Here is a 25,547-nt window from a genome sequence, read left to right as displayed (position 1 = left end):
TGTAGTACCATCTCTAAAAATTACTATCATGCATATTGTATTAGATGGCACTAGACTCGGAGAATAATTAAACCATTAGCTTTTCCAGGAGTTAGTCGCATTTTAATTTGTATGCAACAAAGAATTAGACTCTTAAACTCGTTGTTTGCAGAAAAGTCTGGCGAGTTTATTGTTTTAGTTGAATATCTCTCCTGATCTGCATATAGTAGAGCTTACTCCATATGCTATAGGATTTACTAAATGCTTTCCAACACTTTCAAAAACAGTTAAGTCACTTAACTGTATAATTTATTTAAACCACATACATGAGCTCACTGTAACACTTACCACTTTAATCCGATTAAATTTTGGGCTTATATACTAGAGCTCAAATGTGGTACATGCCCACTTAAAATTGAGAGTTTTAAATTCCCAGGGCAAGTTGTTACTAATATTTCTAATGCAAGCAAGTTGTTATTTTGGCACACCGGTTGTGCATGAATGATCCAATCCTGACCATCAGGTCAATGGATAAATGTGAGAGATCTGACCTGACCTTTAGTGTCAATGAATAAAAAAAAAACACTTACCTGATGAAACTTCCACTTCTACTGGTAGCATGAGAAACTCATCTTCTTCCTCCGGGCTACTGGAGTGGTTAGTTTTGATGCGGATGAATGCTGTATGGTTACTCTCCACCCTACCAGTGAAACTTGCCCGCATCACTGATCTTGTTTGGTAGGGTGGAATGACCTGGATAGAGACGATGAAATTAATGGAAGACATTGTGTTAAGATTTGTTTTTGACATGATTTCATGTATAAAGTTAAACAGGTCTGGAAACATGACCTCAAATTTTTTAAATACTAGAGAAACTTGATTCAGTTTCATTGGTTCCTGGATGTGTGTTGCATACATTTGGTTTGATACTATGCCTATTATGCACTCACCAGCGAAGTGGTTACGTAATTCCCTGGTAACTGGATCACACACCTTTTGGTATTGGTAGTACATGTCATAGACTTTATGTTGCTATCATTTCGATCGTGGTGTAGAACTCAAAAGCGTGATCCAGTTGATATGGTGAAAATCGGATTACACGTAACACTTCGCTGGCGATTTGGAATAGTCAAATGGAATATTTGGATTCAGAATATTCAAGTTACTTTTCATAAGCAGAGGTGATTGTTTTAAAAAAAATGGCATTGATTTAAAAATGTTGTGAGCTGGCAAGTTTAAAATGCATGACCAAATCTGATAACCTCCTAATATTGATCAGCATAACATTTCAAGGGGATGTCTCAACATTAGAACTACATGTTTTCATTGTGATATTTTCAGCATTTTTTTTTTAAATTTTTATTATTATTTATTATTTCCTTTCATTGTGGGGAATACTATTTCTAGATAAAGTATCACTCTTCTAAACCACAGAGATTGTAATACTGACAGTAGCTGTCTACTGTGGCTGCTACTATGTGCTTCCGTGATTCACTATTAATTGCTCACTATAGAGTATATGTTGACAGTGTTATATAGGTCACATTAACATCAACTACTACTTCATCATGTTCATTGAGCTACTCAACCAGGATGGTACAAGGTTCAATAGATTAGTGTGCTACACTTTGGTTGAACTATCAGTTCCAATTGATAATACATCATTTCCCATTTTCCTAAAAACATTTGTGACAGGAGGTAGTTCAGTTCCTTTTGTGAAAGGAACCATCGGATGTCAAACTGCTCCACCAAATAATTTATCAATGTGCATGAATCCTGAGGTTCTTAATAGTGAAAAGGTGGGAATGGGCATGTGTGGCATATTCAGGGTGTATTTTCAGGCTTTTTTTTTAATTTGATAAAGATTGGGTCATAAAACTGGGTTGAGATGAGGCACTCTTCACAAAAAAAAAATCCAAAACTGGAAAAAGTATAGATTTTTCATTGTTTGGGCACATCTAATTCTGAACAGAAATAATTGAAAATTAATATATTTTTTAGTTTCTTTTTCATGAGATTTTGTGTATTTTTGTAATGTTTCAGAATCCCATACACACATCCCTACCCCATCCAAAATCAAAATCCCTACCCCATCCAAAATCAAACGGATATAAATATGCATTTTACATGCAAGTTAGCATTCTTTCACCCCATTATTCTTTCCTGTACAAGTATCCTTTTTCAAAGAACTGCACGTACTTCCTTATCCAAGCAAGGTGAAAGTTACAATGCAAGTTTCATAAATGTACTACTACTACTAACTATAAAATTGTCTGTGTATGGTCTATTGGTAAATCATAAAGAAAGGTTTGTACTGAATTACAGCATTGTTGACTTTACTTGGCAATGCAGACTCAACACCATGCATTAATGCACTGCTTATTATTACATTAGTTGTATTATTAAAGTAGCTTGACTCCCCACCCCCGCTCCTGGAACTTTTCTAGAATAAGGTGAAAAAGATCTAGATGAATTTTTCGCAAGATTCCATTGAACACAAATAAGAACACCATCATATACCAATAGGTATTGTAGTTTTTGATTTACACGACAAACAAGCAAAAAAAAAAAAAACCAATAAAAATTCATAAAAATGCACTATAGAGAGTTTGTGATTGGTAGCGATTTGAAATTAGAACCCATGGGCGATCGCGAGCCAGACATACTCACAATGCAATGCGCGCGATGTGTGCAATGTTTGCATGCGTCCAAAAACTATGAACTGAACAAGTAAACATTTTCTCTCAATTGGTGATTGAAGACTTTTTAAAAAGGGATTAGAATTAGTTTTAAATGATTGCACCTTCAATTGGGGGGGGATAATAGCTCATATAACGTTTTGTATGTATTGTATGGTATGGGGTTCATTACATATGTTTTCATGACTAAACATTGTTTATGCCCTTCGGCTAAAGCCCTCGGGCATAAGCAATTATTTAGTCATGAAATGAATGAACCCCTATTTAAATTTATATGGCGGTTTTTTTTATAAGCAATACATTTACATGATATTTCCTGTCAAGGTCAATTAAATGGCCAAATGATCCCTATATAATAAATGCGCACTTTAAATGGAAAATGCAACAGGATATGAGAGAATGTTTACATACTGTACATAATATTTTTATGTACACCTACAAAACCATTACACACACAAGCTACACATGCAAACTGTTCTCTATTGTTGTTGTAGACGTAACAGTTATTAAAGTTAATTTTTATTACTTCCGTGGTCTGTGCTTTGCGCAGAGTGTACACAAGCGTAAACACAGTCTCACAGAAGTGATAAACAATCACGCTGATTGGCTGTTCAACGGTCTTGACAACAAGGCGGCTGATCCATTGGTCGTCGGCACGTAGAAGGGGTGAAGACCTCGGCACGTAGAAGGGGTGAAGACCTCGCCACTTCTACACGATCGCCAATCACCAGCCACACGTACCGGGACAACATTAGTAACAAAAAATTAACTTTAATCCTCTTTTAATTTTGCCTTTATTCTTCAAAATAAGCCTGTTTTAACTACGCCAACAATTAAGAGGACCAATTGATCGTGAAATGTTGTTATCCAATTACACATATTGGGCTTCGATATCTACCCTTGACCTTAGAACTATAACAAACTTTTTCTTTCTGGATCAATGGATAATGACAATTGCTTTGTTTTTTCTTATATCTAGTACCTGTTATTATTAATATTATGGGTTTGCACGTAGCCATAAAATGACTAACCAACTACACTTCAATGTCCTGAGTTTAGAAATGGCCTTATGAAGAATTGATAAAGTTGCTTTTGATAACAAAAATGTAAATACACTGTACAGTAAAATTATATGCCCTGGTTATGTAAAAAAAGCACGCAGCAGGTTGAGCAATTTCTGAATGTGCTGCAGTTTGATGTGAGATCTGATGGTTCAAAATGATGACAGATATATGAAAACATACAAACTGTTACATCAGCTGCATGTCATAATAACAACTGAACATTTCAGATGCCTAATGTAATTACTGTAAAAGTAGAAATTTTCGCATGATTAATTTTCCACCCTTTGCCAATTTTGCAACTGTTTCCCTTGTTTTGAAATTCATGATTCGAAGTAATTATTCTTTGACTCCTGTTCACATCTTTTTTTTTTTTTGTAAGGTCTTGTCTTGTCCTGTTTGTATTTGTATTTTCGTTTGTACTGTTTGCCGGCAACCCGCACCCACGAGCTTGCTCCCCGCGTGTTGCCCCACAACTTTATTTTAGGTTTTTTATTGATGCCCCTCATAATCTTGTCTCAGGCCCTCTCTTGACCTGTCTCTTGCCTTTTAATAGGTTGCTTGTTCTTACGTGTTCGCATTTGACTGTCATCAGTGGGCCTGTGATCGGATTCATTACTTTGCTTTGTATGTAATTGGTTTGAAAATTATGGCATTTGTCATTTATACTATGTTTGTTTGAAGTTGTGAAATAAATGTTTCTTGAATTGTTTCTTGAATTGAATTGTTTCCTTATACTGACCTATACATATAAGGAATATATTTGCGCAATGTTATTTTCGCGGTAGCAGCTTGGAATGTGAAAAGCGCAAAAATAAATGTAGTGCGAAAATTTCCACTTTTACAGTACTCTATTTGCTTTTTGAGATAAGGCCACCAACATGCTACCTGGCTTTAAAATTGACGTCCTACTTTGGAAATCCAAGGCAAATTTGTGAAAATATGATCTAAAGTATCATAGATTTTAGAAAATGTCACCAGTTACATTTGCCATTATTAAATTGATACTGAATGGAAATGAACCACATAATGTTTGATATCAAAGTATTTGGTCTGCATTCTACAATTTAATGATGAACAGTGTGGGGAAAATCAAATGAGCGAATGGCTAGAGTGCTTTAAACAGCGACAAACCCTAGCTATTCTCTCGCTTATTAAATGAAAAAGAGCTGAACACACATGCTTGCAATAATGCAATTTTGCCCTTTCAGCGTGACATTTTGCAGCTTTTCAGGTTCATGGAATATAAATGGTGTTGTGTACCACATCAGCAAGACACTATCCACTTTATTCCTGGTGCATTATTTGTTATAATTTCTGATAAAGCAGGAAGTAGTGTTTATAAAAATATGCTTAATGCGATTTCTTGCTATTTCCAAAGGGAGTAGAAAAACCTTTTTCGTTTTAATATCTGTATGGTTGAGAGGAATCTTCCTACAAATGTGTGGAAAAAATGAAAGAAAGGATTCAGTATACTACTCCTGATTCTAGAAATATATAGCTCTTAATTTTTTTGCTTTTAAAAACATATTGTCCTGTTTTGCTGAGTAAAAGATAGCTAAATCCCAATCCTTTAGGTAGAACTAATTGGTAATAAAAGTCAAATTTTAATATTTGTCCAATTTTTTGGATATAAGGCGGTTTTGAAAAAAAACGTGCTTTTTAGAGTATTATTTTATATATGGTTGTTTTTTTTGTATGCTGTGACAATCAAGCCTAAAAGTCTAATAATATCAATGTGAATCTATGCACTGTAATTTTAGCACACATAGTTTCTTTTCTATTTATAACCAATTGTTACAATTAACATACAAGATTAAAAGTAATACTTAAACTTGTGTCAAGTCTTTGAATTTGGTGACTGCAACTGAAAAAAAACCATGCAAAATGTTTTGGCCCTTATTTCCAAAAATTGACCAAATTATTAAAATTTGACTTTTATTGCCAGTTAGATTCAACTCCAGGATTAGGATTGGGCTGTCTCATTTGGCAAAACAAGATAATAACTTTAATCCCAAAAACTTACTGCTATATTTTTCTGGAATCGTGAGTATATGTATTGATAACTTTAATCCCAAAAACTTACTGCTATATTTTTCTGGAATCGTGAGTATATGTATTGATAACTTTAATCCCAAAAACTTACTGCTATATTTTTCTGGAATCGTGAGTATATGTATTGATGCAAGCTCTTAAGGACTTCCTCCCATTCATCTTGTGCTACTCCTATTTGTCTTTTACATTTGCAAACCCATGGGATAGCAAAGTTACATATATGGAAAGAACAAAAGCATGACATTCTATCTTCCTTCATGATACAGGACAAATATACATTAACAAGTACATATTTTGTTACAACCCAATTCATGTCTGAACTGATTTGAAAAAACTTACTAGTAACTAATACTAGTGATTTCCAAGTGCTAAAATGCAAACATCTGTGACTAAATTCTTGATGCCTGGAGCATGCACTATCTGTATTTTCTGTATGTCTGTTTGTCTGGGGGTTTGTCTGTTTCACTTACCCATAAATTTTGAGGTGCTTCTAATGAACCAGTGGGTAATTCTAGATGTAAATCCCCTCCACTGGAATAAATTTCTGTGACCTGGAAAAAAATGGAGAGAAAAATAAATAATAAGTCTCAAGAAGATGCAAATACATGATTGAGCAAGGAAGCTGATTATATTCAATTGATGTGTTAACCCTGAAACAGCAATAAATTATTTCCTAGTAATATTAAAGTTGTTGAAAGAAGAATATATGGATGTCATATGAAAAGTTACAGACACTGAAGGACATTGGGAACATTCACAACAGAATATTTCAGGTTAATTTGCAATTTCTGCAATATGTCGGCATTTTTCCATAAAATCTAAAAACATTTTCTTAAATATACAATACTGTTCAATTGACCGGCGCAGAGCGGCGTGAGGCAAAATGACGAGTTCTTAGGTGTACTCGCAAAGGGTTATGGGATTTACCGAAAAGGTCAATTGACCTATGTTGCTTATAAGAGCATACATGCAGAATAGTACATTAACTCTTCCCTTCAAACACATTAAAAAGACTACATACATATTGCATTGAAAATTGAGCGTAAAGTAAACTGGTTTACACAATTGGCTCAATATTATCTGACTCAATATTATGCCATAAATTGCTATAATAAATTAGGCACTTCAACACCACACCATTAGCAGCATCAATTACCATGAAGAGTGATGATTTTCCACTATATTAATTCCTGTCCAAACATTGGTGATGACACTTGATGCTATTTTTTAATACACAATCACTGTATTAAAAATAATACACCATTAAGTTATCTTTACTTGTCCAATTTTGTGTACATCATTGCTTCAGGAGACCAATTTGGACAGATTAAAATAAATGACAAATGACAGAATAGGGATTGATACATATGCACAGATCAACCAACTTATTATGAGCAGACAATCAACAAATAAATGAATAAATAATTCAGTTATGGTACGGTTAAGCTGGATTGATTGTGTGCTTGATCTTGATTGATCAACTGACTGATTGACTGACCTATTAAATTGATTGACTGATCAACTGACTCATCGATTTATCAACTGACTGATTGAATTGCCAGTACAATTTTGTGTACCTCTTAAAAACTTACTTCACAAGACCAATCTGGAAAGATTATAATAGATGATAATGACAGAATACAGCAGAGGATTGATAGGTACAAAGAACAACCAACTATAAATTATGACCAGACAAATTAACAAATAAATGAATAAATAATTCCTTTATGGTAGGTTTCTGATGACTGTGTTTTATTGCTTGCTTGATTAATCAGTTAATCAATTGATTGGCCATTTGATGCCATATGAAGCATTTTCCCCAAAACTGGCCCAATTTTGGCTCTGTAATTCCTCAAATTGACTAGTTGTAATACAGCACTGCAAATTTGAGTGTACCAAATAAAAATTTTACTGGGTCAAAATTGCAACATACAACCTCCGAGTTAACAACTAGTATTGATAACAGATAGCACAAGTGAAATCACAGGGTAAGCCAGGTGTTATACATGACTTTAATCTGGAATTTTGTGACATCCATATTAAATAGATAAATATAGATCCCAGGAATTCATTCTTATTTGGCAGTAATGATAATGTCAACAATAACAATAAATAAGCAGTGCATATAATCTCATTATGAGCCAATTTCCACATCCCATCCTGTCCATGACAGCAGACCCTAGATGACTAATGAACTTGACTTTGGATTTCACCTGCACTCACATGACATACTGCAGGCCAATGCCAACTTTCAGACCCCATACTAATGAGAGAACTGTTGCCAAAAGACCTCATTTTGAGGAGACGTCATCCACAAAAACAGTTCAAAATACCAACGGCTTACTCACACAACATACTGCAAGCCAATGTCAAATTTCAGACTCCAATGAGAAAACTGTTGCCAAAAGACCTCATTTAGGGGAGATGTCTTCCACAAATACAGTTCAAAACACCAATGATAAACTTGGACCACCACCTTTGAAGACCCTAATTTGCACACCAAATTTCAACAAATTACTCCCTTTGTCACCGATTGATATCATCTCTATTTTTTATAATCTGCTCTTAGTTTTTTTTGCCTTTCAAAGACACCTAAATTTCAATGAGCTAGTAAACATTGAAAAAGAAACTACTTCTGAGCACCATGTACAGTACTGTGATGAACCTACAGGTCCCTCCCCAGGCACCAGCATGGATTCTTGGAATCTACCAAAAGTCTTGTTTGATTTTTGATCAAACTGACTTCTGATAGAGATTCCCACAAAACAATATGTGACCATTCACGACAAACCCAGTGTTAAGTCACCAGTGCTTATTCAAGCGATATAGACCAATGAGCATTATAGAAATCTATAGAAAAGAAAAGAATTTCAAGAGCAAACTTGATTTTTGAGCACCTAATTATTTCCCACACAGTTTTAACAAGTGATATACTATTCTAAAGCTTGTTTTCTGGAGATTTCAACTGTTCAATAATCTCAGATACTCGCTGCTCATGAATGGCGGCCATTGATGATTCTCGCAAGATACCTAGCACTTTTGTATGCAACGTCCTGATTGGTTTATATGTATTGCGTTTACATACCTATGCACCAATCATAGATGCGCTAGCTATAAGATCTGGGCTTGTGTTTTAATGTTCACACTCACAGCTGTTTTGATAAATGGGATTTTTAAACTTTTTTTGGTCAATGGTCAAAGCCATATTTTTTTTAGGAAAAACATATGCCCGTATTTTCAATGAATTCCTTTTATGAAATACGGGAAACAACATACTAGTTGGCAGGTCTGCTACTACCTTGCAGGAAATAATTTTGGTCAAATTGACTTCCAATAGAGAAATCCAGGATCCATGTTTTGTATCAGTAATTCTAACTTTCCAGATCAACAGGCCTGGGTAAAATGGGGAAAAGAAGAAGCATCGTTCTATACAATTTGGCAGGGACAATGTTCCTTTCCCAGATAAAGAAATGCATTAAAACATAATGTGGAAAAATTGACATCCTGTAGGACATTTGTACTAATTTCACAGGAATTTAGGGAATAGGCATTTTTTCCAGGACTACAAATGTACAAAATGATTTGAAAGCCTATAGTAGTTAATGCATTGTTATTTGCCATTAAAAAAGACTTAAGGATTTAGTTTTCTCATCAATGCCATATCAATTTCCTGATATTGATAGTTTTATATTATCTTCTTTTAGAAACTTTCACATCATAACATTTTCAGATTTGGGTAATTTAAGAAATAGAAGTAAATTTCTACAGTTTAAAAACTAAATTGCATCCTCACTAATGTGCAATGGTTGTCTAACCCCAGATATCTACCAAGAATGTATTACTGAAACATTATACTTATAAAAAATAAACACTGCAAAAAATAGTGAGCTTAACAATACTGGACTCAGGACCTGTTAAGGGCAAGGAAGTTTTACGTTTGCATTTCCTATACCTAGGCTTCCTATAGCAAATCCATCGGTGAGTTTATATTGAAGGCTTAAATGATTTCTTTTAACTATGACAGTATTGACAAAGACGGCCGCAGTTGCAGCGGACTCATAGCGTCAGATTTGATTAGAACAATATGTTGATACAAAGGAGCTTTTGCATAGATTTAAAGGGACATTCAAACATTTTAGTTTTTGTACAAATTTTATTTTATTTTTAAATACATTTTAGAGGTGATAGTGAGGAAAATTCATTTAAAGGCATGTCACATGGATCATATTGCCTTTTGTGCCTTCCAATACCCCCTGCCATGATAAGTTTGTAATTATGTCTTTTACTGAGGCTGTAACTACATTATTTTATTTAGCTTCAGAAAGAGCTTGCAACAATACAGTAAAAAATAAATAGCCTAAGCCATATCACATTCCAACATACCTCAAAAGCAACATTTGAGTAGTGCATGTACAATGTAAGATAAAATTATAAGATCTGATAATTTTCACAAAACTTGCTGTTTTGTTGCAACTTTCATTTGGTATTTAGTTAGGAATGTACCATCTCATGGAATGTATGGTATTCTTGCTAAAGGATTAGGGTTTATCTGAAGGGGATAGCGTGGGAGCAAGCGAGCAAGAGCCAGAGAGCGAGTGATGGGAGGGGGAGGACATTTACTTAATTGACTTGTATACCATTTTTCATTTTTTACCCTGATGTGGCACAGCTTCACGTAGCTAGCCCGCCGACGCACAAGCATTTGTGTACGCGTGCTTAAAGATGTCGCAGATGCGCGCGTGAAACAGCTGCCTCAACGAGTAAACATCACTGCCACATCAGGCGCGCAGAAACATTCCAACTTGCAGGAGACACTGTCTAAAACAAAGCAGGAGAAAACAACAGAATTGGCAGTCTTGTATTAGCACAACTTCTAAATGCTCAAACCAAATTAACTATTCATTTCCATGGAAATCATTTCACAAAGACTTGCACTACATCACAAATGGGACAACCTGACCCTAAACTTGGTGACTAATAGAACTCGAGATGAAAAATCCTGAAAGACTCAATACATTCACATGCTGTCATGGGTCATTTTTGGCCAAATTTATTTTGCCAAACTAATTTCATATAGGGGGGCCTACTTTTATACCATTACAGCCAGAACCAACTTTGAATGTAACAGACAAACATCAATAACAGTAACATTAAAACTCCAACTCATTTTTAACACACACATACAAGCACCAGAGCAGAGTCAGTGGCTTATCAATTTAACTAAGTTGACCGAATCTTAACTACCTTAATCCATCTGAAGTACCTAATCAATTATAGAACCTTCTTGGATTTTATCACTAATTGATGATGGGTTTAGACAAGTAGTGATGCCCTTTATTGGGATAAGCCTGCAATTGGGCTCTAGGAGCTTGTGCTATGATTTAAGACAATCACCTTATGAGCAACTCAAGTTGAAATCCTTAATCTTCCACACAGGGAGTGTGAATTTCAAATGGAGTTACCTGTACCTGAATGGGTGGGTCCCATAAACTAAAGAGAAACAGACCAATCACCTGTAGGTAAAGTCCCAACGTCAATTGATGAGGGCCAATCAGTCCATTAAGTAGGGGTGACAAAACCACTACATACATACTGTGTAATGCAAAGGCAATACAACGTTGGTGTATACAAATGACGAATCCCAAGAATGCAATATATCTGTGTTAGTATTTCAAGCAAAAATGGACCGTGATTTGTTGGACTCACACAACTAAACTCTAATGCATATGCGAGTATCCTCAGCATACAAAGCACAGGGACTTTGCCTGTCGGTGAATGATCTGTATATTTTTTTGTCTTTGTTGACTCCATTTGAAATCTACACCCTCTATGTGGGAGATTGTGGTCATGTCTTCCATAGATCTAAAGGGTGTATGGATTTTAACCAGAAACACCTAATAAATCTTGTCAGTAATTTTTCTGCATATAGCACTTGGGGAGACTAAATTTATTTGACATTCAGATCATATGCTTTTATGCTATTAGACATATTAGTTAAATTATATATACTATTAGATATGTCTATTCTTTGCATCTTTACTACTTAATTTGTTATTTATAGTATTTTATACTTGAGCATAAAAAAACGTTGATGAGCAGCTTTCTGTGGAAAAAGAAAGTCTCCTTTTTATTCATGAGGAGGAACGTTTGTGCCATGGTCTGCATGGACCTTAAACATGGCAATCTGCATGATCTACTAAATCATGTGGATTTAACTAATGCTGGCTTAATTCACAATGTATTCTTAATTCAAGTATGTCTTGGAAAAATATTGGGTAGACTTATAGCTGTAAACGGGGTTATACCCATAGACATACCACCTAGACCTATGACTGCCCATCCCTAACCATGGCAGTAGGTGAAGCCACGTAACCAAGGTGACTTTGGTCGGGTGGTCGGACGCGTGAAATAAGCGTTCATGTCTGGAACGAAAAACGCGATCGGGTGAGTGATTGCTGCGCCGTTGTCGCCCGCGTCAAATGCAACACCTTCTGTAGACGCGAACATGTCTGCTTGTTTGCGTCCGGGTTGCGTCCTTGTCAAAATCGTTGCTAAGCAGTGTTGACTTCACTACGCAAACCAAAGTTATAGGTCTAGGTACTTGTTTGTCTGGGGTTATACCCAAGTGGTATTGGCAAAACTTTTGAAAATTAAAGAATAGGTAATGCTGGCTAATAATCCTAGATCTGACATTTATGACCAATAGGAGAAAAACAAATCTGTTCATCTTTATTTAAAAATACAACATACATTGTACTACAAAATAAGGATTATCTTTTAAATCTGTTGCCAGTGTGAAATGCAATTTACAGCATCCTGTATAGCACAATATATTACATTCAAATAGACCAAAAAGATTAACGGATTCCCATCTCAAAAATGAGCAAGAGTTATTCACATCCTACAAAGAAATCAACTTTTATCAATAAGCTATTAGTATTTAAAAAAACACAGATATAAAACAGCATTACATAAATCAACATATTTGCTCTAAAACACCTATCAGTAAACTGAATAAAAATATATACGTACACAAAGACTTGATTCAATTTAATATTTCTCTCTGCACACTCCAGTCAATGTGACGTGACATTGGACATGCTTTTAACACAATTGATATTATCTGGGAATAATTTAACATTTATGTTTTTTGTGATATCAAGGCACATGTCAGATGGAATTTAAATATGCTAAATGATGCACCAATGACATTTCTCTTTTCCTCTACTTTAATCATATTCAGCCTTCCATATATATTTGCTGTTTTATATAACCATATTTTATATAACAATTATGATTTTACTTTTACATAAATAATATAAATTAAGTTGAATAAGAAACAGACAAACATTTCTAATGCATTTCCTGTTGAATGTCATAATATATTTCTTTCATTGCCATTAGAGAATAGGCATTTTATTACCCCAGGTCACGTCGATCTAATAATGCTGATCCCTAACAGCAATCGGCTAACAACCAGCCTTTCATTTACAAACAATCCAATAAGCCTAAAAATCTAATTTCTTGGCAACAGTTCCCATGACAACCTCAAGCTCCACTTTCTAACACCAAGCTCCATACTGCATTATGACAGTTGCAGGCATAGTTATTACTTTCAGTTGGCTCCGAGGGGGGATGGCTTTTAAATATTGATTAGTGAACACACCACAACCCTGCACCTGATATCCGCAGTGTATTGTACTGTTGAAAGCATTTCAATGCGAATTTGGGAGGTATTATTTTTTTCCTCTCAATTGAGAAGCAACACAATATGCAATACTCACAGGGCTTTATTTAATGCATTACAAAAGATCCACTTTCAGTTCAGTTGGCATTTTATTTACTAGTAGTAAATTCAGTTGTTGGTGTTTATGAGGTATTTTATGCCTAGAATTATGCAAAAGGCATACTACAGCAGCATTATAAAATATTGGAAATGGATTTATATGCCTGTTTTTATTTTCATGGTTTCTTTTATCATCCTTATACCATACAGGCAGTAATACTGTCATTGTAATCCATTATTACAAATTCATAATGATTAAGGAAATAAGTAACAAAAACCATTAACTATAGTGGCCGGGGAAAGAGCAACAATAAGACAAGGTTTTATTTGAATGGCACAAATGGTTTAATTTAAAGTTGGTGAAATAAGGCTGCAAAATACCATTTATAACCAAAATTAGTAATTGGTTGTTTGGTGTGTTGTTGTTGGGGTTTTTTTGGGGGAGGCTCATGAAAGTTGATGGGTATATGTTTGTTTGTGTCACAAATTGATGTAAATCATTTTATGCTCACTTATAGGTCACATATAGCATCTTATGCAGTTTATTAATTGCAACAGCTAGGTAATCGCGACAGGTGAGAACCCCCAAATATGGTTGACCGCCTAGTCTAAAAGATTGGTGGAAATAAAATTGTCAACAAAATTAGTTGCAAAATACAGTGCAATTTAGCTAAAAACAACTAAAAATTTAATATAAACATTTAAATTTCATACCTGTAGTTCTACCCATTTTCATATCCTAATTTAGAAAGCTCAAATTTTATACTAACTTGATTTTATCCATCTTTTTAAAACTAATCACATAATTGTCACAGATAGAGAATAAAGCAAGACAAAACACAAATATAAAACAACTTACCATAAGGCCAGAACTGTAGGGATTATGCATGTTAATAAGCGGTGAGTAACTAGTATTGATAGGGACCTTGGCCCCTAAAAAGGGCCTTAATCTGTATGGATTGGGTACCCCTACACCAAACACCTGTAAAGAAACACAAGGGAAACAAAATGTTAATTGGATGGAAAACATTCAAAAACATCGTTTTTAGAAATAAATCTAATAGTGGAACTCACTTTTACAACTTTGCTATGTTGCGTCTGGAATCACCAGACTTAATCAGGCAACTGACCCACTGGACTGGTCACATGATAGACGGCTAGGTTTTGTCTTGGTGGCCCAGCGGTCAGTTGCCTGATGAAGTCTGGTTGTTCCAGACTTAATGTAACAAAATTGTAAAAGTAAGTTCCAGTATTAGATGTATTTCAAAACCTTATTTAAACTACTGGATGACTAAGAATATTCATTCATTTATTCAGAAATATCATTTGTTACTCAGGCTATAATGAAATTTATATGTTAAAGACACTCTCATTGATCCCTCATATGAATTATTTAATAGCAAAGAAGAATGAAATTTAGAATAGACAACACAGCAGCATTGATAAATATGTAGTCTTTGTCAAATACTACACGCGATCAAGGTGGGATGAGCAGCGAAGCCGCAACATCGAGCCGCGAAGCGGATTACCGCTCTGGTTTCAGTGAGTCTTGTACCCAGTAGTTTCTCTTCCCATGGATAACAGTGTACGTAGAGACAGACTCCCCTAATATTGACCATAATGGACAATTTGTCCTTACTACATTTTTGTACATTTTCAGTCTTATCACTTGCATAATATATTAATAATTAGCACACCCATTTTCTTTTCACTTGATGTAACAATCCGACTTCCTGAAATATTTTTTAGATTTTCCAATTTAGCTTAATCACTGCTAGTACCTTTAATATTTTATACATGCTGAAAAATAGTATTTTTTTATATTCTTTATTCAACAGAGAGCAAATAGCCTTTGGATGCACATACTAATTGCAGTCATTTTAGTGACAATTTATTGCATTCTACAAATCATCCAATATTTTCTGCTACTTTTCAGTATTTCTGGGAACTGTGTTCCCAACAGTTCCCATGTCCCTGACCATATCTATGCACTGTATTAACTATAGGCATGGTCTACTGATTCCACTCACTTGATAGGGAGACATCCCCCGCTTGTGTGAATAAATATTGTGTTTTCTACATTTCCTGGAACACGTGCTAAGAACACTATATCAAAAGTTGTATTTCCTCCAGGCGGTAGCAACTGTAAAAAGAGAACAAGATATGGACAGGATTCAGAAACAAGATAAGGCAATTAAATTGATTCCAATTTATAGATTCAGGAAGTGTAGATTCTAACAGTTTTATGATGTGTACATGGATGGCTTTTTGCCCAAAATGATAACATTTAAATATTGCTACTTACCTTCCACTCCACCCACCCAAATCTACACTAAACTCTCTTGAAATATAACACTAATAACTAATATTAACGCATGAAGCAAATTCCTCTTGATTTGTGTAAACCTTCAGATAAATATTTTGCATTGAAAGCCATGCAATACCATGCCTAAATTATCTATGTATGCAAAGAACATTTAATTGCAACCGTTTTTAAAATAACCAAAATATGACCCACAAAATGAAGGTTAGGTATACTTCTTTCTCCTCTTATCAGAAGCTAATATTATTTTCAAATATGGTCAGATGAAGCATTTTCTAACACCTTAGGCATATATGTACAGGTAGGTACAACCCATGCACATACAGAATATAAATTGTTTAAAAAATCATGTAATAGGAATGGATGGGGGTGGACTGTAAATAACATCAATAAATATTTTAGGGTGTGTGTCTTATCGATGATCAACAATCAGTCCCCAGAATATGGGTTAAATGTCATAACAATTGTGTACATCCCCTGTTAATCAGTGAAGGTTGGAGAGTAACATTGCTGTTTGCATAATTTCAAAGAGCATCCCCATTCGGAGGTAATTTCACATGGGGGGTGTTATCAGTTTTTCATGTAATTTTGGTCCAATCTGATAAAAGCCATGGCATTTAAATTGTAAACAAATCCACCTGTTATTTTCAACCTTATATTAATATTTATATGAATGTCTAGCTATACTGTGTCTCGTCTCAAGTTGAGAGTAACGCCATATTGGATTTTGTAGTGGAGACTCGAATCAGTGTGTTTACGCGGTTGCGTCACCAGCATTTGGACAAATCGCCCTTCTACTTGTGTGTATACGCCCCACAGGATTAGCTTAGCACGCGCAATTTGAATCTGCCACTACGAAATCCAACATGGTGCTTCTTTCAACTTGAGATGTGATAGACTATAGTTGCATTATTCCAATAATATAGTTTTGTTTGTTTTTTGAGTACAAAGGATATATCACAATCATACTAGCAGACAACATTCATCCGTTGGACTTCAGAATCAAATTTATTCACTCCCTTCCATGAATTACTGCAGGATTGCCACACTCTTTTATCGCCAAACCCCACCATTTGATAACAACATGATAACAATACACTTATCTGTAATTCAACTAATACGTTTCTACGGGACAAAAATTTCCTTTGGGGACTAAAGCAATCACTTAGAGCTACATATACGTAAATTCAGGAGCTTGGGTCGTATCCTGTGCTTACACACCTTCCTTTGCTTTATACACAGTATCAGAAAGTGGTTTCACTTCTTTATGCAAACCTAATGTCTCTTTGTTTTATTGCACCACTTCCTCAAATCATATCTAACAAGTATTGTGGAAAATAGATAACACCTACACTCCCTGAATATTTCTTCCATGAAATGAAATTTTGTTTATGAAAATGAAAGACAAATTATTTCAATTGGTATTTCAATCGAGTATGCTCAAATGGTTGAATATAATTTCTGAAATACTGCTTTTTGGTGATATCATTTACATTTGACAGGTGTACAAATTATCTTCTGGAGATGTAAGACATAAAAGTGACATCATCAGCTTATGTAATCTCTTTGTTTTATAAAGAATCAGCTATTCCTCACAGATTCAAACATTAACTTATTTTCAACATGGTAGTTTGTATTCAAGCTTGTGTGCAGGGGTGCAGGAATGGGGATGTGTGTGTTTGCAAAAAACTGCATACAATGTAAGATGCAGATGCACATGTATGTGCATGTTGAGAATCCGTAAGTTTAAATACCGGTACATAAATTAGAAAATATCTACACATATCAAAACACTTGGTTTTTACTGCAATCACCATTGTGCAATTTCAAAATGAAACCAAGGCAAATTAAATTCATTCCACAAAATACTATTAGAATTTTATTGTTTTTCTTTCAACAGAAGCAGTAGCTACGCAAATCAATCCATAAACACAACCGACGTAAAAGGAGAAAAAAATTGTCTGAAACGATTCTTCTCCAGCAATGTTATTCCAATGCATATCTGATACCATTGATATTGGCATGAAATCTCAACAGACAGAATAATTGGAGTGAAGTGTGTGCACTGCATACATGTCTAGTACGTTGTTGGGTACACCCACAGGACATGTGAACATAATTATAGGTCATTGTGAGTGAGCGAGTGAGAGACTGCCCTACTATCTGCGTTATGAAAGTGTGTTAATGCTTACTGATCAGCATTTGTCTTTTTCAAAGTATACATTTTGTTTCAGTTTGCCATTTAAGAATTTTACCTATTTAAGAATGATGAACAGTTTTAAAATACATTTCAATTTTTTCCTTATAATTGAATGTTATAAAAACATATGTATATATCAACATTTTGTTTGTTTTCATTATTTACCCAATTTTGCAATGTAACTATCTACTCCAGCTCCAGTGACACCTCATTAATTTCCTTGGACCTTTGGATGCATTGAATAGGAATCAGCATCAGAGCATAATTTAGTGTCAGAATTTTGCATAACAAAATTGTGACAAAGTTTTATTTGTAATTGTATAGCAATAATTATGTATAGCAATGACACATAAGTTTGTGTGATTGCATAGCAATTTGGCTAGATTGTGTAGCAAAATGTGATGCGATACCGGTTATATTAGGCCCTTCGCACTTGATTATTAGTTTCCTGTTAAAGATTTTGAAAAAGGGACGAGGTGACTTTTAATTATTAATTATTAATTATCTTTTATTTTCTTTATTTAGTTTGAACTATTACAAGCAACTATTGACTCGCTTTTGACTAGAGCGGCATTTAATTATTTCACAACAATATTTGATTTGATAAATGGAGTTGTACTCTTTGTTCATTCATCATTATTGTTGATATTATTAAAGTCAGAAAATGGCAAGTAGAAGTAGTTGAAAGTTATCTTAAAGCAGAAAATTAGAAATAAAAATAAAATAATTAATTATTTTGAGATTTTCAATTTTGGACGCGGGCGGTAAACAGGAAACTAATAATCAAGTGCGAAGGGCCTTATGTCCTGATCAACAGGGCGGTAGTGTTAGTCTTAATAAATGAGGTGTCACTGGAGTTCGAACAGGAATAACGTGTGCAGAGCCAGTTTTGATATGTTCCATTGAATAGAATTTCCCAACCAATTTACTGATATTTACTACCTTGCAAATTCGCTAATTGCCCAAGTCATTTTTTCGTAATGTTGAGAACAAAATATGGTTCATGCATGCATTTAAATTAATTAATTAATTAGGGTGATTATGTAACTGATGCATGCTTGAACCACATTTTGTACTTTGTTCTCAAAATTACAAAAAATTACTAAGGCAATTAGCATAGTAGGCCGACGATATGGTCTATAAAATGGACATCATTGTAAAGCTTATTTTAAGGAAAATCTGCCTGGCCAATATCTCATTAAGTGAAAATGTTGACATTACAACCAATTTGTGGTGGACGGTACATATTAGCATTACCTATTTTCGCTATCATCCGTTAGTGATCAGGTAATTGTGCCTTTCAGCATTTGTTGCATAATACCATATTATGCTGAATGACGGTACTATTGGAGATTTTAATTTAATGGTAAAATGAGCTTTTAAAAGCTCCTTGTAAAATGCATTCCTCAAAGGGTGGTAAATAGCTTGCATTTTAATTCTGCTGTACAGTATACTTTGAGCACTTAACAATTTCACTAAAAATTCCATTATTTTGTACAAAAAATAAGAAATATTATTCTTACTCTGTGACAGCAAAACATTAAAAAATCTTTGTAACTACTAATATAACACTTGTTACCAGTGACATTTTTTCCATTGTCAAATTGTCGTCCTTTTTTGTTTCCACCAAAGAAATTCACTTAAATTTACATGCTACTGGTAATTTAATTTCACAAATTGTACTCTCTCATAAAATTAGCCAAATTGGTGTGCCAAATTAAGTTCTTATAGCAACACCATTTGAAACCACCTGACTCATCTGTACCTACTTGTTACTACTATGCAGGTGCCTGGCTCATTATAACAACATATTATACTAAAACCACATTAATTGCTCCATGTATGATACAAAACTGATTTTGCCTATGACATGATGACAATGACTATTTCTAGATGATGACAATGTTATGGCTCATCATGTGTTCAAATTTTTGTGCACATTCTAGACAAAACATTGCAGTTAAAATTTTACCATCATATTTAGCATCTTACCTTATCTTGAAAAAATGAACAGTGAAAATGTGGTGTGCTCCCTGATATTGAAAGCATCCGTATTTGATTTTCTGGATGAGGATTGAAAACTCTGACTGTTTCTATATGTGGCATACCAATCGCACTGAAAGAGATAAAAGCACATTGCAGTATGTCATTTCAATTATCAGATATTAGTTATTCCTAACTTACTGGAGGAAGGGAGAAAGGGAGGAAGAAAGAAGATGAAGAGTAAAGTTTTCTCGGGTGCAAATTTGAACCACCAACCCTCAGGTGCTAGAAACATGAATGACTAAACACTGAGTGCCACTGGGTGTACCAAGCCTTCCGTGCCCATTATGTGCTTGCATGATGAAGCAATCAGCTCATGTGGGAAACTTGCAGTTGCTTTGTGCTGTAGCCATTTGTAGCTTAGGGTTACGGTTAGTGGACACCTCAATGAAGGGAAAGAAATGGGTTTGTTTAAACTTACTGGAGACTTTTTAGCCAAGGGGAAGGAAGGGAGAAAGAAAGGAAGGAAGGAAGGAAGGAAGGAAGGAAGGAAGGAAGGAAGGAAGGAAGGAAGGAAGGAAGGAAGGAAGGAAGGAAGGAAGGAAGGAAGGAAGGAAGGAAGGAAGGAAGGAAGGAAGGAAGAGAAGTTGTTTTCTTTGGTGCAGTTTCTAACCACCTACCCCTCGGGTGCTAGCTATAGCGTGCCGCAGGGGTGCACAGTAGCCTTTCGTTAGTTTCGTACCCATGTGTTCGCATGATGATGCAATCGGATCATGTGGGATACTTTCAGTTGCTTTGTGCTACAGACTTTTGTAGCTTTTGGTAGGGTTAGGGTTAGAATAATATAATCACTCTGTTTGAATATATACACACAATGCAGCCATCAAATACAATTGGTCAGCAACTCCCCATCACATCACTCCAATTGGGTCAAGGGTCAACATTTCAGCGCAAGCCCATTATGGACTGATCCATCTCGGATGAGACATGAAACTGTAGCCAGCATAAATAGTAAGTCCAGATGAACAGTTACAATATTTATTTGACTATAAATCTACCTAGATGATTCAGAATATTCATATGTACCTCATCACCCTGTTTGAATCTATTTATATACACAATCACCATGTTTTAATTGAAAGGGATCATAAAAACATTGTCAATTAAAAAAAATATATACAAGATACCATCTATGCCTAATTAAGATCGTTTCCTAAATTATTCCCCACCTAATCTACACCCCTTTCCACTTACACCCCACACCCAGGTCAGAGAAAAAACACTTACGAAAGCAACTTTTCCCACACAGTTTAAAGGTATTTCTTTATCTGGGACAGTAAATTTTCCATCCAAATATTAAATTTCCCAGGAGGGCCTGATTGGTACCCTAAAATGATGAAGAGCTCTGCCCTTTTAAGGGTACACGACGTATTATTGGTCGAAGCAGCCGAAATATTGATTTTCATATATTATCGAAAAATAACACTTTGATGTTTTGCAAAAAAGTTCATTCTACAAATCATATACTTTGAAAACGTGCTTGATTTATTGTTGTTAATGAGTTATACGTTTTATAAAAGTGTTGTTGTTTCATAACTCAAGAACCACAGGACCTACAAAGGTATATCTGTGATATTTGAATTCTTCTACATGTTTGGTATGAAATGATCAATGTAATTTTTGCCAACGCTCACTACCATTTGCAAGATGTGAACTCACGCATCGCAACAGTGTAAAATAGTTGCTAACCTTAAACCTGTCTATCAGGCTTCCCACATGAAAATTCATGCAAGGGATTTGACATTATCATCTAAAAAGTTCAGTTTAACAATTAAAAATCCAGGTAAAAACAAACTCTCATTCAAAAACAAAATGTGTTTATTTTACCTATTCATTCATATGCCCACCAGTTCCACTTGAATGAGGAACATGTTTTGTAACCAATTGGCTATTCCATTTAAAATCCATGCACCCCCTATGGAAGACATGATCGACATCTCCCACATAAGGGGTGTCAATTTCAAATGAAGTCACCCATTCAGGTAACCCCACTTAAAATTCACATGCCCTGTGTGGGATATTTATAAGGTCATGTCTTCCATAGGGGGTGTATGGATTTCAACTGGAATAGCCCAATTAACATGTAGTCTATGAACTGTAAACAACACTTAACTTGTTTCTCAAATGAATTGATAATAATAAGGAAATTTGTTATGTCGCTTTTTTTCACATCAATATATTTTACCTTATGCTATTTGAGTACACTACATAATGTAACAAGTATGGCATAGCAAAAGAACACATGCCATCACTTTGTTATATACTTGCCATGTTATAATTTACATGGCTATGTATGGGGGAGGATTTGACCACACTGTTCATTCAACAATTGATAAATGCCAGAAGCCAAGCATAAGAAATAATGGAACACCGTAGATCTTCCAATCAACCATTTGCACATGATATTCCTGCGAGCCATTATTAATGCAATGCTTTTAACCATTCATGTTTCATCTCTCCCGTGCCCTTTCATAACATGACTTGCATCGGTGAGTTGCTATTGATAATGTCCCTTGGTTACGGTGTAACAAGCACGGCTGGAAAAAGTGCAGAATCTAAGAAGCTACTTCTCTGTTTAGCATTTTGAATGAAATTTTGTACTCTTCCAAATAAAGAAAAACATTTAATTCTGGGAAATGTTGCTATCTTCATGGAAAATTTGGCTTCATCTTTTTAATCTGAAGTGTCATTAGTTTGATGAAGGTTAAAGTTAGGGTTTTGGGCATTTTATGTTAGGATTGCGATTAGAGATATGGTTAGGGTTAGCATTAGGGTTCGGGTTAGTGTTAGGATAAGATAATGGTTAGGGTACATGTTAGGATTAAGAGTTATGGTTTTAGGTTTTGGGTTTTAGGTTACAGTTGCAGTTAAGGTTAGGATTAGGACTTAGGTTAGGGCTAGGGTGAAGTTTAGAATTAGGGTATAGGTTAGGATTCATAACTAATTTATTGGGTTTTTTGACTAAAGACCATTAGATTATCGACCTGTAACCATCTTCTCAGAATATAAACAGTTTTTCCCCCTGACTTGTTGTTCAAAGTAATTCATACGGATACTTACTGCTCTCCAAAATCGAGCATGGACGGCTCAAAACTTAAGTCTAAGTTGATACCTCTGTATACATTTCCTACACCAAATGATTTAACAGTGCTGAAAGTAAACAAAAGAGAACAATAATGGTTGTTAATTATTGTGGTTACCAACCTACACAAACCCAGGCTCGGGTGATTACACCCAAACAATGTTTTTCATGAATAACCTAATGTCACTTTTATGGAAATGACCATATTTGGAAGTAACTTTTTATATGTAGTTCAACAACTATACAAGTTATAAATAGCTTTTCATCATCAGAAGAAAACAAAAACATTGTACCTCCCCTACATGAACAACTTGGTAGAAAACAGCACCATTTTTAACAATACCATTATATGTGACCGTACATACGAATGAGCCGTAAATGTCCTCAATTGTATTCTGAGTTACAGTGTAAAATGGGCATGAAGGTCGTATTCATAGGTACCTCAATTTGGTGCTACGTGTACCTCATTTAATGAGATACACGTAGCACCAAATTGAAATACCTATGAATATGACCTTCATGCCCATTTTACACTGTAACTCAGAATACAATTGAGGACATTTACGGCTCATTCGTGCTGTACGGTCACATATAATCAACACACATACGGGTCACTCCATATCAAATCAAGGAGGCGCCCCACCTGACCCCCTCAGATTTTCTTTATATTTTAGTCATATGTTGTACCTGTAAAAATATTAAAAACCTGCAAATTTGAGGTCTGTAGCTCTTACGGATTTTCTGTGGCAGGCATTTAAAGTTGGAGTAGGGAGGTCTAAATTTGGACCTAAAAGTTACCCCTTAAATAAATTTCATCTTTGGGAGTCTGTGCCTTCTTTATAAAAAGGAAAGATAGGTCTGAAACTTTGCATACACACTAACTGCATGCCCAATTTGTCAAAAAATAAAAAATAATAAAATTCTGTAATTGCGCGTTGTGTCACGGGGTCATTAAATATGCAAGAAAAAATGTAATGTTTTGTAAACTGGCAAGTTTAGCCCCCTAAATTCACATTTTTGTCAGATTAATTATTTTTGTTGTCACCGATGCTATATATAGGATAAATACAATGCATACCCAAAAATTGGGGTCACAACTCATTTACATTTCGAACAGCGCCCTCACGAAGATGAAATTTATTGCAAATTCAACATTTTCAGGGGCCCAAAGTCGATGTGGTCCACCTTCAAAATTTATAAAACATCACTTTTATATAACTACTAGTCTTAAATTACAACTTTGCTAAGTCCCAGTAATTGTATAGGTTGACTTCATATAAAATGACAAGCCCAAAGTTGACCATTTTCTTATGATTGCATGTAGTGCAAATGTGCGAATTCGCAAGGCTTGAAAGTCAAATTGGCCACAATATTAAAAATAAATGATTAGATGAGTAGTTATTGGCCCTATTTACTTGTATTTCCATTTCGTTTTCAATATATACAGATTTTCTATGGTAGCCATTTAAAGTTGGAGTGCAGCGCCCTCACGAAGATGTTTTGTAAACTGGCAAGTTTAGCCCCCTAAATTCACATTTTTGTCAGATTAATTATTTTTTGTTGTCACCGATGCTATATATAGGATAAATACAATGCATACCCAAAAAATTGGGGTCTCAACTCATTTACATTTCGAACAGCGCCCTCACAAAGATGAAATTTATTGCAAATTCAACATTTTCAGGGGGCCCAAAGTCGATGTGGTCAACCTTCAAAATTTATAAAACATCACTTTTATATGACTACTAGTCTTAAATTGCAACTTTGCTCAATCCCATTAATTTTATAGATTGACTTCATATAAAGCGACAAGCCTAAAGTTGACCCGTTTTCTTATGATTGCATGTACTGCAAATGTGCGAATTCGGAAGGTTTAAAAGTCAAAATGGCCACAATATTGAAAATAAATGACTAGATGCATAGTTATTGGCCCTATTTACTTTTATTTCCATTTTATTTTCAATATTGGGGCCAATTTGACTTTCAAGCCTTCGAATTGGCACATTTGCACTACATGCAATCATAAGAAAATGGTTAACTTTGGGCTTGTCATTTTATATGAAGTCAACCTATACAATTACTGGGACTTAGCAAAGTTGTAATTTAAGACTTGTAGTTATATAAAAGTGATGTTTTATAAACTTTGAAGGTGGACCACATCGACTTTGGGCCCCCTGAAAATGTTGAATGTGCAATAAATTCCATCTTCGTGAGGGCGCTGTTCGAAATGTAAATGAGTTGTGACCCCAATTTTTTGGGTATGCATTGTATTTATCCTATATATAGCATCGGTTACAACAAAAAATAATTAATCTGACA

The 25,547-nt window shown here is 34.9% G+C and overlaps 1 protein-coding gene across 4 annotated transcripts in view; it reads right to left on the bottom strand.

Annotated features, from left to right (window-relative positions):
* Window positions 1-15,723, bottom strand: part of LOC140160994 (transmembrane protein 131-like) — a 56,773-nt gene extending 41,050 nt beyond the window's left edge. For all 4 annotated transcript variants that reach the window (XM_072184356.1, XM_072184358.1, XM_072184357.1 and 1 more), the window contains exons 1-4: window positions 15,611-15,723; window positions 14,440-14,562; window positions 6,265-6,345; window positions 570-732 (exon numbers count right to left, since the gene is read on the bottom strand). In XM_072184356.1, the coding sequence (XP_072040457.1) occupies window positions 570-732; window positions 6,265-6,345; window positions 14,440-14,562; window positions 15,611-15,625 (382 nt within the window). In that variant the 5' untranslated portion in view covers window positions 15,626-15,723. The remainder of the gene's footprint in view (window positions 1-569; window positions 733-6,264; window positions 6,346-14,439; window positions 14,563-15,610) is intronic.
* Between the last annotated feature and the right edge of the window lie 9,824 nt (window positions 15,724-25,547).

Source organism: Amphiura filiformis, chromosome 9, assembly GCF_039555335.1.
Source record: "Amphiura filiformis chromosome 9, Afil_fr2py, whole genome shotgun sequence".
Taxonomy (NCBI): domain Eukaryota; kingdom Metazoa; phylum Echinodermata; class Ophiuroidea; order Amphilepidida; family Amphiuridae; genus Amphiura; species Amphiura filiformis.
This window is presented reverse-complemented; position numbering and strand designations above follow the sequence as displayed.